Source organism: Emys orbicularis, chromosome 2 (assembly GCF_028017835.1).
Source record: "Emys orbicularis isolate rEmyOrb1 chromosome 2, rEmyOrb1.hap1, whole genome shotgun sequence".
Taxonomy (NCBI): domain Eukaryota; kingdom Metazoa; phylum Chordata; order Testudines; family Emydidae; genus Emys; species Emys orbicularis.
This window is the reverse complement of record NC_088684.1, coordinates 250,995,428-251,008,399: the sequence shown is the minus strand read 5'-3', so window position 1 is coordinate 251,008,399 and position 12,972 is coordinate 250,995,428. Positions and strand designations below refer to the sequence as shown.

The following is a 12,972-nucleotide window of genomic DNA, read 5'->3' as shown; positions in this document are numbered from 1 at the left end:
GGTTGGAACTTCTAACTTTCTAATGGAAGTTAGACCCCACTAAATACCTTTGAGGATCTGGGCCTAAATCTCTAATAAACTGTTGCTGAGTGCCTTTTTTGTTTCATTGAGAAATGATGAATAATCTCTGTCTCTGCAGGATAGTGAACTAATGCTTATATTTAATCCTAGGGTATCACTGGTCCCCCTGGTCCTCCTGGCCAATCTGGCAAAGACGGTCCTAGAGGCCCACGTGGTGATACTGGTCCAGTTGGTCGTCCTGGTGAACAAGGTACCGTTGGCCCAGCTGGCTTCACTGGTGAGAAAGGTCCATCTGGAGAGCCTGGTGCAGCTGTAAGTCATACAACATCTCTTCTCATTCCTAAATGTTGCTTTTAATGTAAATATTACAAATTCCAGTACAGGTCTTGTGCTTCGGCAGTTTTCTCTTTTAGCCCCATCTGGCAAAGTATGTAAACTCATGCTTCCCTCTGAGTATGTCCCTAAATCCCACTGAAGTCAATGAGACTTAAGCACATGCTTGAAGTGAAGTACATGCTTAAGTGCTCAGTTGAATTGGGGCTGTGAAGGGCAAAGTGTGTTGTAAGCTCTCTGAGTCACCTTCTGCTGCCTTTACTCCTGCTGAGTAGCATATTAGTCTGAGAACACCCTTCTGAGACCAGTGGGGCTATTTGCAGAGGAACATACTATTCGGTCTGAGTAAGGGTGGCAGAATTTGGCTTTCTGCCATTAAACTGTGGGGCAAGCATGCTGCTTTTCCACACAATAAAAGACCAAATATGATGCTAAGGAAGGAATTTGTAATTGTATGTTTTAGACAATTTCAGGTCACTTTTGCATCAGAATCCCTAATAAGTGGATGGAGGGCTAAGTGATCTAAACTGTAGGTTTAAAATTGTGCAACAACAACAAAATTGATCAGCGCTCTTCAACTTGCACTCTCAGAATTACTAGCCCTGCTAAGGCCAAAATGATATTTTGAGGTCCTAGAGTATAGGCTACCTTGGGTTATCACTGTCTACTTCTCTATCAGTTATTCTTTCCATGATCTATTTTATTTACAGCAAACAGTTAATTCTGTTGTGCCACACATATGATTTGTGCATGCAACTGACAATAATGCTAATGAAAGCTGTGTAGTTAAATCTTTATGCATCACACTTAAAAATTTCCCCCTAATATCCAGTGTAAATCTTTGTAGAACATTTCTGAACAAGAAAATCTAATTCTGTATTGGAAATATTGGATAATGGAGTTAATAGGCCTGATTCCCCACTACTTTACACCCAGCATAGTCATTTGCACCTGACTTAATAACATTTTACACTCACATTGCATAGGCATAAATGAATATGGACCCTAGCTGGCTATTCTTGGACCAAACTAGCTCACTCCTTCACAATTTCAGCAAAATAGAAGAGTACAGCAGAGGACCCTCAACAGCAGAGTGTATGTTCACATTCAGAGGGGTAGCCGTGTTAGTCTGAATCTGTAAAAAGCAACAGAGGGTCCTGTGGCACCTTTAAGACTAACAGAAGTATTGGGAACGAAAGCTTATGCTCCCAATACTTCTGTTAGTCTTAAAGGTGCCACAGGACCCTCTGTTGCTATGTTCACATTGGTATCTTTAAATCCTTCCAAAGATTAGAGGATCTGTACTATAGCATCTCATTAAATAGGATAAAACTATCACTGTACTGAAAAATACCACATTCTTTATGCACAGCCCTCCCTCTATGGCATGCCAAAGGCATGGGATATTACAAGGGCTCAGCAGAACATGGAGAAAAATAAATTTTTCACCAACAAACCTTTTCATTGGAAAATATTTTTGTTGGAAGAGTTTTGAGCAACTATATTTATTAGAGACTTTAACTTTGAAATGTAATGCAAAATACAGAATGTCTAACGTCTCTTGTATGGGAATTATTGCTGAAAACTATGTAGTGAGATTCCTCTGAAAGCACTTGGTGCAATTATGGGATCAAATCAAATTGCAAAAATTTAGTGTTGGTAAAAATCCATTCAGATTTGCAATGCCACTGCAAAGCTCCTTTTTCTATTCACGAGGACCATAACATTCGATGTTCTCTTCCTCCTTCCTCAGGGTCCTCCTGGTACCTCAGGACCTCAGGGTATTCTTGGTGCTCCTGGTATCCTTGGTCTGCCTGGCTCTCGGGGAGAACGTGGTCTTCCTGGCATTTCTGGAGGAAATGTGAGTCCATGACATCCATTATATTACTTTTATCAGCCAACTTCAGAGATAAAATTGACATTTTCTTTAACATTTAATCTAGGATATATAGAACCAGATTCTGATCAGTGGAGTCAGAACAATTTAAAATTGGTGTGAGATCAAAGAGTGGCTCACTATATTTAATGCTTGCTTCAAAGACACAGTAAGACTGCTTCTGAGATTTGGGATTTAAAGTATAGTAGAACCTCACTAATTCTGACTAATATGCTAATCTGTACATCCCATCCCTTAATTTGCACCCCCAAAAAAATCCCTTCTTACATTTTGGTATGCCTTATCCCCTGTTCTTTTTAATTTTGTGTGTTTACTTTCCCACTAATTGCAATGCACAGTAATTGGTAATGGAGCTCTCCGCCATTAATGTCAGTTAATGAGGTTCTCTTTTACTTTGTATCCCATGGGCTAAATCAAGTCAGTTATACACTTATGAATTAAAATGTTCTTTAGATGACACACAGATGCTCATGTCACAAATTTGCCTTCATCGAGATCTTAGAGAGACAAGGTGGGTGAGGTAATATCTTTTATTGGACCAGCTTCTGTTTGGGGGAGAGACAGGTTTTCAAGCATATGCCAAGATTTTCCAAATGGCAGCAGTCTAGGACTGCATGCAAAAATCCAGTTGCAACTTTGTGTCTAACTCGCATGTCAAATTACCACAATCACACACACACACTCACGGATATTGTGCATGTCCTGTTGGACATTTCAACAGCCATTTTCAACTGTAACCACCTTATTTGTGTCTGGAAATGAGGACATCGATTAGGCATGCATTTATAGCTAACCCTCAGCACTTCCCCTTTTGAAAACCTGTTCTAGGATGTGTAATATTAATCTTTCACTATAAAGCTTTTGTTTCCCACATTGGCTGGAGGAGGGAGAAGGCACAAAGCACCAAGTAAAGAAGATTGCTTTTTTGTAATCAGATGCATATGTTAGTTTCTCCAAATTCTGTTTTACTTCTGGAACTCCTTAAAGAGATATTTCTTCTATGGGTGCAGTTCATGGGCAGAAATAAATATTCAGAAAAGTGTTGCTCGATAAAGCCAGTATGTGAAATGCAATACGATGTCCTACTCTTTTTCCCTTGCTAGGGTGAGACAGGACCTGCTGGTATTGCTGGTCCTCCCGGTTCACGTGGTCCCTCTGGACCCTCGGGTGCTCCTGGTATGAACGGTTCCCCTGGTGAAGCTGGCCGTGATGTAAGCTACATTTTATATCGTTTTGGGGAAGGGAGGTAGTTGAGAATAATGGGAAACATATGTGAAAAAACAGGACATTGCTGGAGAAAGTTCTGCTAGCAAAATTACATCCTACAGAGTTTTAGGGGAAGATTAAAGCAGGATCCTTGGGAATCCAGGCCCCACATCAGTGGGGTGCTAGATGGAGCAGTGAGTCCAAGTCATAGTGGGAAGGCAGTCAGCTTCCCTCACTTCCTATGCTGCAAGCTCTTCCGGGCAGGAATGGTGTCAGAATAGGGCCTCGAACGTGATTGGGGCTTCTGGGCACTATGGCAATATAAGTCAAATCAAGGACTCAGGAGTGGGAGGAAGATAAGAGTTCATTAGAGGAGCTGAGAAAGATAATCTATCCTGGGGGTAGAGGACTGGGCTAGAAGGAAGAATTTATCTGGGAGGCTGGTTATCCCATAATTTTTAAAGTACTCAAAGCCAAACATCATTTAGACATAATTCACCTCTGCAGCGTTTGTATCTCTTGTAGTGAGTTAGTGAAATGTAAAAATAACATTGAATGAGGAATGCAATACACATAATCCTAAAAACAAAGTCTTACCTTTGAATTCAAAGCCAATGTTAAGGGACAGAAATTAAGCACATACCTCGAGCCTTCAGAATGTAAGCTGTTAATGATCGCACAACACCTAGCATATTTTAAGCACTACCAGAGAAACAATGGGAGTTAACTGCATAATATCTCCCTGTGTGCTTGAATTGATGTGAAAGAGCCCAGAAAAGGTAAGGGTTTCAAAATCTGAAAAGACATATGCAGTCTAAAAACATTAAGGAGCAGATTATGGCTTTTAAGCCACACTTCTATGCAGTGGATAACATGAAGCCATCTGTCCAGGAGGAGCACCAGAGAGGCACAATCAGTGCTGAAGCTGCTTCTTGTGCACTAGAAAGAGTGCGGGGGAGCCATCTGCTCCCCCTGATGTACTGGCCTTGCTCTGCAAGCTGGAAGGGAGGGCTATTGTTCCACCTCCTCTCTGCCCTCTTCCCCTTCCCTGGGGGGGAAACGAATACTTGAGAGAGGAAACCCTTTGCCCAACCATGCTGTGAGGAAGGCATCTTGCCCGGCCATACAGCAGCCATGCATAATCTAATCCTCTGGGGAGTAAAAATAAAGTATAAATAAGTTATTCTTCCCCCTATAACTGTAGAATAATCCCCTCGATTGGTACACATTGGTTAAACTTAATTGATAAATTTAAGCGATGCCTCAGATTATTAGATGCTCACAGGATCACAGTATGATCAGAGAACATTCACTTTATTTCATGAATTTCTTAAAACATAAATAACTTCCATGCTCTGTGATGTTCACATCAAGAGAACACTAGTTAAACGTCCATAACATCAGGGAAGCAGCTGAAATCAACCAAATGGTCACAGAGGAAGAAATTTATGCTTTCTAACATGAGTTGGCACTAATGAAGTACCACAAATAGAGTAATTGGGCCATGAATCTACTGTTTGAAGTCTGTGTAATGCATTACATTGATTTCACCACTCCCTTGCCAGCCCCCACCATTGGCACTTTTTTCAAGTAAGCAGAGTGCCCTTTGCTAGGATGCCTGTTAAGTGAAGGCTACTGCTGTATTGATATAAAGATCATTTTAAAGGATGGAGGTGAAAAACAATTTTCTTCTTCTACTGAATCTGGCCCCTGCCTTCTAAAATATTTGAATTCCATCCGGTCTTCTATACGACTTGAACAGATTTGAAATGTTTGAGGATGGCCTTTATACGGCACATAAAATTGTACAACCTGTCAGTATCCATCCAGAAAGTAGGTAGCAAATATAATATGTGAAGTTTGGCTTTGGTTGGTTGATTGGTTGTTTTTGTTTGTCAAGATTTGTGCTGTCTTTTTTTTTTTTAAATGTCTGATAAGTTTCATATTCACAAGGAACTGCAATGGGATGCACAGCTCTCTGTTGATATTAGGGTGACTGGTTTCTTATGCTGTTTTAACAGGGCAATCCCGGTAATGATGGTCCTCCAGGCCGTGATGGCGCTCCTGGTTTCAAGGTAAGCTTTCTCCTTTGTTTCATACTTGTGACAGATATGTGTCGATCCTTATAAGAAGCCAGTCTTGATACACTGTCTGCTTCCTCTCACCTTCCCTTGTCTTTAGGGTGAGCGTGGTTATCCTGGCAGCAATGGTCCTGCTGGTGCCGCTGGTGCTCCTGGTCCTCATGGTTCAGTTGGTCCTTCTGGAAAGCCTGGAAATCGTGGTGAACATGTAAGATAAGACTTTAATTTCTCATATTACTTAAAAAACTTGCTAGTCCATAAAACAGATCTTAACCATGGAACACTTACTGCTCACATGTCCTTGTAGATACACAGGGCACTGAGCTTTTCCATTAATATGATGTTATAGCTTACATGTATTTTATGTGCGTGTTTCAGGGTCCCGTTGGTGTTACTGGTCCTGTTGGTCCTGCTGGTGCAAGAGGTCTTGCTGTATGTAATTTTTTTTTAATCTCTCAGCAAAAATGTTTAAGTAAGAAATGAAAATGTATGCTTCATTGCTCATTAAGGACCCAATCTTTGGCGATAGAGTCCTGAGAGGAGTATTAGGATTTGAAAATATTTATATACCTAGAATTGTTCAAATCTAGATCTGTATCTCCCTCCCCTGGGACTGATCCACACTCCCTTGAGCAGATTCCATGTGTTAACAGAATCTGTGTGCAAGTTTCACAACGAGAATATGACATACTGTAGAATACTCATGATTCATTTTCATGTTGGCTAACTATGTCTAGAAAATGTTTCAAAACATTTCATTTTATGTTTCTTTTTTTCTTTTGATGTGTTTTTCTTCTCCAGGGCCCACAAGGCCCACGTGGTGAGAAAGGTGTACCAGGTGATAAAGGACCTAGAGGCATGCCTGGTTTTAAGGGACACAATGGATTGCAGGGTCTGCCCGGTCTTGCTGTGAGTAAACATTTGTAATCATTTAGAATGGGGAGCACAACGGAAATAAATAAAATTACCACAGTGTATAAAGATTCATATGTGCAACTCTGTAGGCTGACACCACCCCGCAAATCTTTCAAAGGCTGTGAAATATGCCTAGATAGTTTAGTGTTTGTTGCCATCCACATAAAATATCAATTTTTTAAAAGGCCTCTAAAACTATTTGTATGAATGTCATACGGCCCACTTGAAACATAGAGACACTATTTTAGAGATTGGTTTTGAAATGTGGCCATTATATTTAAAACCATATTCATTTATTATAATACAATATTTTCCCATTTCTGTTATAATGTTGTAATACTTTAGCACAGAAAAATGCAAGATCCTCGTATAGATTGTATTCTCTTTAAAAATGTGACATTCTTTTTAAAAATTTTGACCTTTAAATAAAAACCTCTTTTATTTATATAGAGGAATGTTATTGTCTTAAAACATCTTCCTTAGATTCCAGTTGATTGTATGGTGCCTTTCCCTCCCCATGCCCCCAAGAACAGCTACTTTAACTCTGACTGTACTTCACCAAGGAGGCAGGGTCAACACCAGCTTCCCATTCTCAGAGCTCCAAGCCTTGGGGCATGGCTGACCAGTATCATATTAATATAACTGTGTATCAATGTTTTTAATCCTGGTGTGATTTTTCTTTTTTCCAATAGGGCCACCACGGAGATCAAGGTGCTCCTGGTTCCACTGGCCCTGCTGGTCCAAGGGTATGGGAATTTAAGTGAATACTCTCTATTCATTTGGAATATGGAAAGGGCAAGTAACCCTTTCCAATGCCTCTGACTTTTGAAAAATATATTCCTATTTCTCTTGTATTGTTTACGTTCATTAAGAAGTTGTTGTTCTGTTGTAGGGTCCTGCTGGTCCTACTGGTCCTCATGGTAAAGATGGTCGCAATGGACATCCTGGTGCTATTGGACCTGCTGGTGTGCGTGGTTCTCAGGGTAGCCAAGGTCCTAGTGTAAGTTTGATTTTTTTTTATGATAAATTAAGGGCACAAGCTGAAACCATCACTTAATAGCCCCAGTGGTTGGGGGGGGGGGGCAGTGGGAGTTAAGAAGAGGAAATGGAAGCGATTTCTATGTTACTTTTTTCTCAAACAGGAGCAGACTTTTTATTTCACATTCTAACATGTTTCCCTACAAAATTAAGATTTGTTGCAGGATAGCATTAAAGACAGCTACAGTACAACTACTTATGGGGGCCTATGGATGAAAGCACAGAACTAGGATTCCGGAGAGCTGAGTCCTAGTCTTGTTCTGCCATTGACATGTTTTGTGACTTTGGGCAAGTCACTTAATCTTTTTGTGCCTCAGTTTCCCCAGCTGTAAAATAGGGATAACTATATTGGTCTTAATTTGGAAAGCACTTTGAAACCCTCAGATTAAGAGCACTGTATACATGAAAAGTGATATCACGATTATTATTATTATTATTCCTATTCCATAGTCTGACTATATGACTGATCCTGGCCCTAACATTTCTGGTGTGCCATTCAAACATTTAAAGTAAATACGCATGTAAATTAAATATGGGCCTAAGATGAGAAGACTGAACCAGCTGTTCATTTAAGTTCTCTCTCTTTATACAAGAATACCAACCTTAGACCTAATTGCAGAGTCCTTATTCAAGTTGATGAGCGCTTACTGCTTGTAGCCAGTGAGTACATACACAAAGAAGGTGCAATGGCCCTAAATCTTGCATCTGTTACCCTTTTACCCAGCAATACCCATCACAAAGCAGCTCCCTACCAGCTATTTGAGACTAGAGCTGAGGATCCTGTGCCTTAGAGTAGGGCTATTCATGCAAGTAAGTAATTGGGTGTAGTGTGCATATCAATGCAGTGCCCAGACTTATATAATGAGATAGTCTTTGTCTTCTGACATTGAACCTCTTTAGGGTCCACCCGGTCCACCTGGTCACCCTGGCCCACCTGGCCCCAATGGTGGTGGATATGAGTTTGGCTATGAAGCTGAATACTACCGAGCTGATCAGCCATCTCTCAGACCTAAGGACTATGAAGTTGATGCCACTCTGAAATCATTGAACAACCAAATTGAGACCCTCCTGACCCCAGAAGGCTCCAGGAAGAACCCAGCCCGCACCTGTCGTGACTTAAGACTCAGCCACCCAGAATGGACCAGTGGTAGGTTAATGCTAGATGGATGCCTCTTCTGGTTCGCTGGTTGTATTCAGCTTAGTAGCATTCTTTCAGTGTGGTTTCCTGATTGACTATGGCCTGATGTCAGCAGTTTTATTCTTTAAGGGTGAAATTTACCCCTGTGCTGAGAGCCAGCACAAGGCATATACACTTTAAGTCTTCTTAAGCCCAATTAGTGGTATTGAAGTGGTGTATAGTACTTGTGCTGGCCATTGGCCAGAGGGTAAATTTAACTCTTAACATTCTGGACAGGCAGTAGATATTATTAAACTAATAAATCACCAATGAAACAATAACTCCTACCTCTACTGACAGCACAATTACACAAGCTCACCCTGAAGAGTTTCCCTTCATTTTCACTGTGGTGCAATCCTCACCACAAAATCAATATGATAATGATGTATGCTCAGCATTCGAAAGTAATGCAGTGGCACACATTAGCAATATTCAAATACAGATTTCTTGCGGTTTGCAGGTTGCCACTGTAGTATCTATGTTATCCCTCTGGGTATTTATGCCATGTCCATTACCATAATAGCTGAGTGCCTGCATGAGGCTGAATGCATTATTAGTGACCAGTTTTTTTGGTTTTGTTTTTTTATGACAGGTTTCTACTGGATTGATCCCAACCAGGGGTGCATCATGGATGCCATCAGAGTGTACTGTGACTTCTCCACTGGTGAGACTTGCATCAATGCTAATCCAGAAACCATCCCCACTAAGAACTGGTATGTCAACAAGAACCCCAGGGACAAGAAGCATGTGTGGTTTGGCGAAACTATCAATGGTGGTACACAGGTGAGTGGCCAAACAGTGCAAACTCAAGTGAATTTGTTTCCTACAGAGCTGTCTAAAGGGTTGCCTGCACAGTAACCCTTTGCAAAAGCACAGACTAATGAAAACTCTCTCCTAGTGGAGGGACAGGAGGGAATGCAACTAGCCTTTCATCTTTGGAGAGCAGAATTCAAAGTTTGGTTTTGGTCACAATTGCAAAATGGGTTTGTTGGAATCATCCTAGTTTCCCTTTGAGAACATTATAGAATCACAACACAGTTTATCACAACTTAACATGTTTACTAGTCACTACTCAAAGGAAGCCTGGGATTGCCATAATTAAAAGAAGAGAGATGCCCACCAGCGTGTGGATGTTTACATTTGTAATTTCCAGTAATATAATGGAAAAAAACAGACACACAACCCCCAACTGTAAATAATTCCATTTGTTCAGTTACATAGATCTAATTAGGTTATTTTTTTAACTGAGTAGTTTTGGTCTTGTGGTGAAATCACAAAGTGCTCAAGATCACAACCCCCTGAATTCCATGATTTTCACATTCATGTAGCATCTCCGTTCACTTCAGACACACGCACACACATCTTGTGAGCATATTATATCCCATTACAGTTCAACAAATATTTGATTTAGAGTTCTTCCCTCCTGTTTTTAGTTTGAATACAACGAGGAAGGCGTGACCTCCAAAGACATGGCCACCCAACTTGCCTTCATGCGTCTGCTGGCCAACCATGCCTCCCAGAACATCACCTACCACTGCAAGAACAGCATTGCATACATGGATGAGGAAACTGGCAACCTTAAGAAGGCTGTTATACTGCAGGGATCCAATGATGTTGAACTACGAGCTGAAGGCAACAGCAGGTTCACTTTCAGTGTTCTTGAGGATGGCTGCTCTGTAAGTACTACTGGAAGCATGGTTTCCTGTTTACTGTAGTGGTAGAGTTGGATATTGATATAGAGCTAGATTACCAATCTCCTCTGCAGGACATTAGTCATTAAAGTTCATATTGTGTCAAAGATAGTTAGTCTCTAGTGTTGAATCCTACCGCCCTCTCAATAGGTGTGCACAGGCCAAAACACCAAAATATCCCACTTTCACCGTACAGGGGAGCTGGAAGGTGGAGAGCACATTATAGGCATTTCACTCCTCTACATACCAAAGAGAAAGCTGCATGCAGCTCTCTAACCGAGAGAACAGAGGGAATGATGTGCAAACGGGAGAAGTGGTAAAAGTCCACACATGCAGCATATCCAGTAGTCCAAAATCCTACACCTGCTACTCCTCCATATCCTGCCTAGCCACTGGAAAGCATCTCCATACTATCTGCTTCAGGCAGAAGCTGAGAATCCTGTTCTTCAGCCTGCATTCAGTTCTTGGAGCTCAATGACCAACGACTGTGGCAGTGTCCTCTCTCTGAGGATTTGATCTCTAGTGCATATATTACTATATTAAAGACAGAACACAGAATCTGCTACTCTGGGTGATCAGATAGCTGATACATTAAGTTAAAAGATTAAAATAAATATGTTTCTTTATATGAAAGATCTGTAGTTCGGCATCTAACTGATGACCTGTGCTAGCAAAATTAGTTGTAACAGATTTCAGAAGAGATTAAATTCACTGGAAGAAATGTTGGTACCATAAACAGCACAATAACTCTTCTAACTATCACTATTATTATCTTACAGAGAAAGACCAATGAATGGGGCAAAACAATCATTGAATACAGAACGAATAAGCCATCTCGCTTGCCCATCCTTGACATTGCACCTTTGGACATTGGTGGCGCTGACCAAGAATTCGGTTTGGACATTGGCCCAGTCTGTTTCAAATGAATGAACTCAAACTAACTTAAAACCAAAAAAAAAAAAAATCTCTCTTTGCCATTTCTTTTTTTATACTGAAAGCTGACTCCTTCCATTTCTTCTGTTCATCTACTTGCTTAAACTCTGGGCAAAAGAGAAGGAGAAGGATTGATTGGAGCGTTGTGCAATGCAATTTAATACAGCCCCAAAAGGACTCAGAAGTCTTTCAAGATTTTAACACCTTGTTTTGGGAAATGTCAGCCTTTGTAAAAAAACAAAATAAAAAATCATGAAAGTTTGCACCACTTGTGGCCTTTGAATATCTTCCACAGAGGAAGTTTAAAACCACAACTTCCAAAGGTTTAAACTACCTCATACACTTAAAGCCAAGTGTGATCCACATCCACAGTAGGTACTTCTCCATATGATCTGAGGTGCTTTTAGTCCCATTCGTAATACAAAGGTGCTAATTTCAGTATGATAGAGGATCTTTCCAATACTTGAACTTTGATGGTGCTAGCAGCATTTGAAATACCACTTTTCTGTATTAAGTTGTATTGTTTCTTTGAAATCTGTCTCAAAATTTTAGTCAGAATGTCCCATCTCACCCCCAGATTAAGCATGTGGATCATTTCTCTCCCCCTGCCCCATCTTCATCCTCTCCTCCAAATTCAGGTGCTCATGCTTTTAAATCTCATATTCATCCTCTACGATGGGTAAAAAGAAAGCATCATTTCTCAAAAAAAATTGTACCTATTTTGTATATGTGAGATGTTTAAATAAGTTGTGAAAAAATTGAAATAAAGCATGTCCAGTGTTCCAAAAGAAAACATTGAATGAGTAAAGTTCCTTGCTTAAGTGCATCAATAGATATTTGTACCCAGTATATGCATTGTTAATTACCTGGCTTCTTAAAGCAAAAAAATAAAAATTAAAAAAAAATAGCAAGATACAGCACTTCTGCTAAAATATCTGGCTACATCCAGCCCCATATTTGGTTCTGAATTATCTGTTTGCTAAATACACTAAAACATTCATTGAAAGCCTGCTTGAGTACAGTTAATGGTGTAGCAATAACACAATGTAATGCATTAAGCGTCAATTAATGCTCACCTTTTTCTATAAACTATAAATGTGATATAACCCAGGGTCTGTCCTTCTTTGCTAATTCTTGGATTAAATTAGTTATACAAGAATGGGAATATGCAATCAGATCCAACATTAGATCTAGAAAAAAAAATCATATTTTCTTTACTCCAGATAGCAAAATACGTAATTGTTTGATCATGCATACCCCACCCAACTGTGAAATGAAATGGCATTTTAAATTATCTTATTTTATCTCTGCGCGCGCACACACACACACACACACACACACACGGTCTTTTCTGCTCTTTCTGGCACACACACACACACACACAAAGTCTTTTCTGCTCTTTCTGGCATTTAGTCTAAGCAGTGAAGAAGTTGTCTTTCTCTTTCTGAACTAAGCATGCAATACATTTGCATAGTTTCATTTGTCTGTCTTTGCCTGTTTGTTGCAATGAGATATTTATTTGCTGTATTCCAAGACCATAGGGAAATAGCTTATTGATATGTTTGCCTATTCAACTCTTCAGTTCAACATCTCTGTTTTGTAAAGTCTACAGACAATTCGGCAGCACTAGGCATCCTGGTGTGACACTATTGATAACAAGCAATAATCGATTGTTGCTTT

The 12,972-nt window shown here is 40.2% G+C and overlaps 1 protein-coding gene across 1 annotated transcript in view; it reads left to right on the top strand.

The window, feature by feature from the left end:
- Positions 1-11,285, top strand: part of COL1A2 (collagen type I alpha 2 chain) — a 29,935-nt gene extending 18,650 nt beyond the window's left edge. Inside the window, exons 25-37 of the mRNA XM_065398456.1 lie at positions 172-333; positions 2,108-2,215; positions 3,355-3,462; positions 5,479-5,532; positions 5,639-5,746; positions 5,917-5,970; positions 6,340-6,447; positions 7,146-7,199; positions 7,346-7,453; positions 8,392-8,638; positions 9,261-9,451; positions 10,102-10,344; positions 11,139-11,285. Of these exons, the coding sequence (XP_065254528.1) occupies positions 172-333; positions 2,108-2,215; positions 3,355-3,462; positions 5,479-5,532; positions 5,639-5,746; positions 5,917-5,970; positions 6,340-6,447; positions 7,146-7,199; positions 7,346-7,453; positions 8,392-8,638; positions 9,261-9,451; positions 10,102-10,344; positions 11,139-11,285 (1,692 nt within the window). The remainder of the gene's footprint in view (positions 1-171; positions 334-2,107; positions 2,216-3,354; positions 3,463-5,478; positions 5,533-5,638; positions 5,747-5,916; positions 5,971-6,339; positions 6,448-7,145; positions 7,200-7,345; positions 7,454-8,391; positions 8,639-9,260; positions 9,452-10,101; positions 10,345-11,138) is intronic.
- The last annotated feature ends 1,687 nt before the right edge of the window (positions 11,286-12,972 follow it).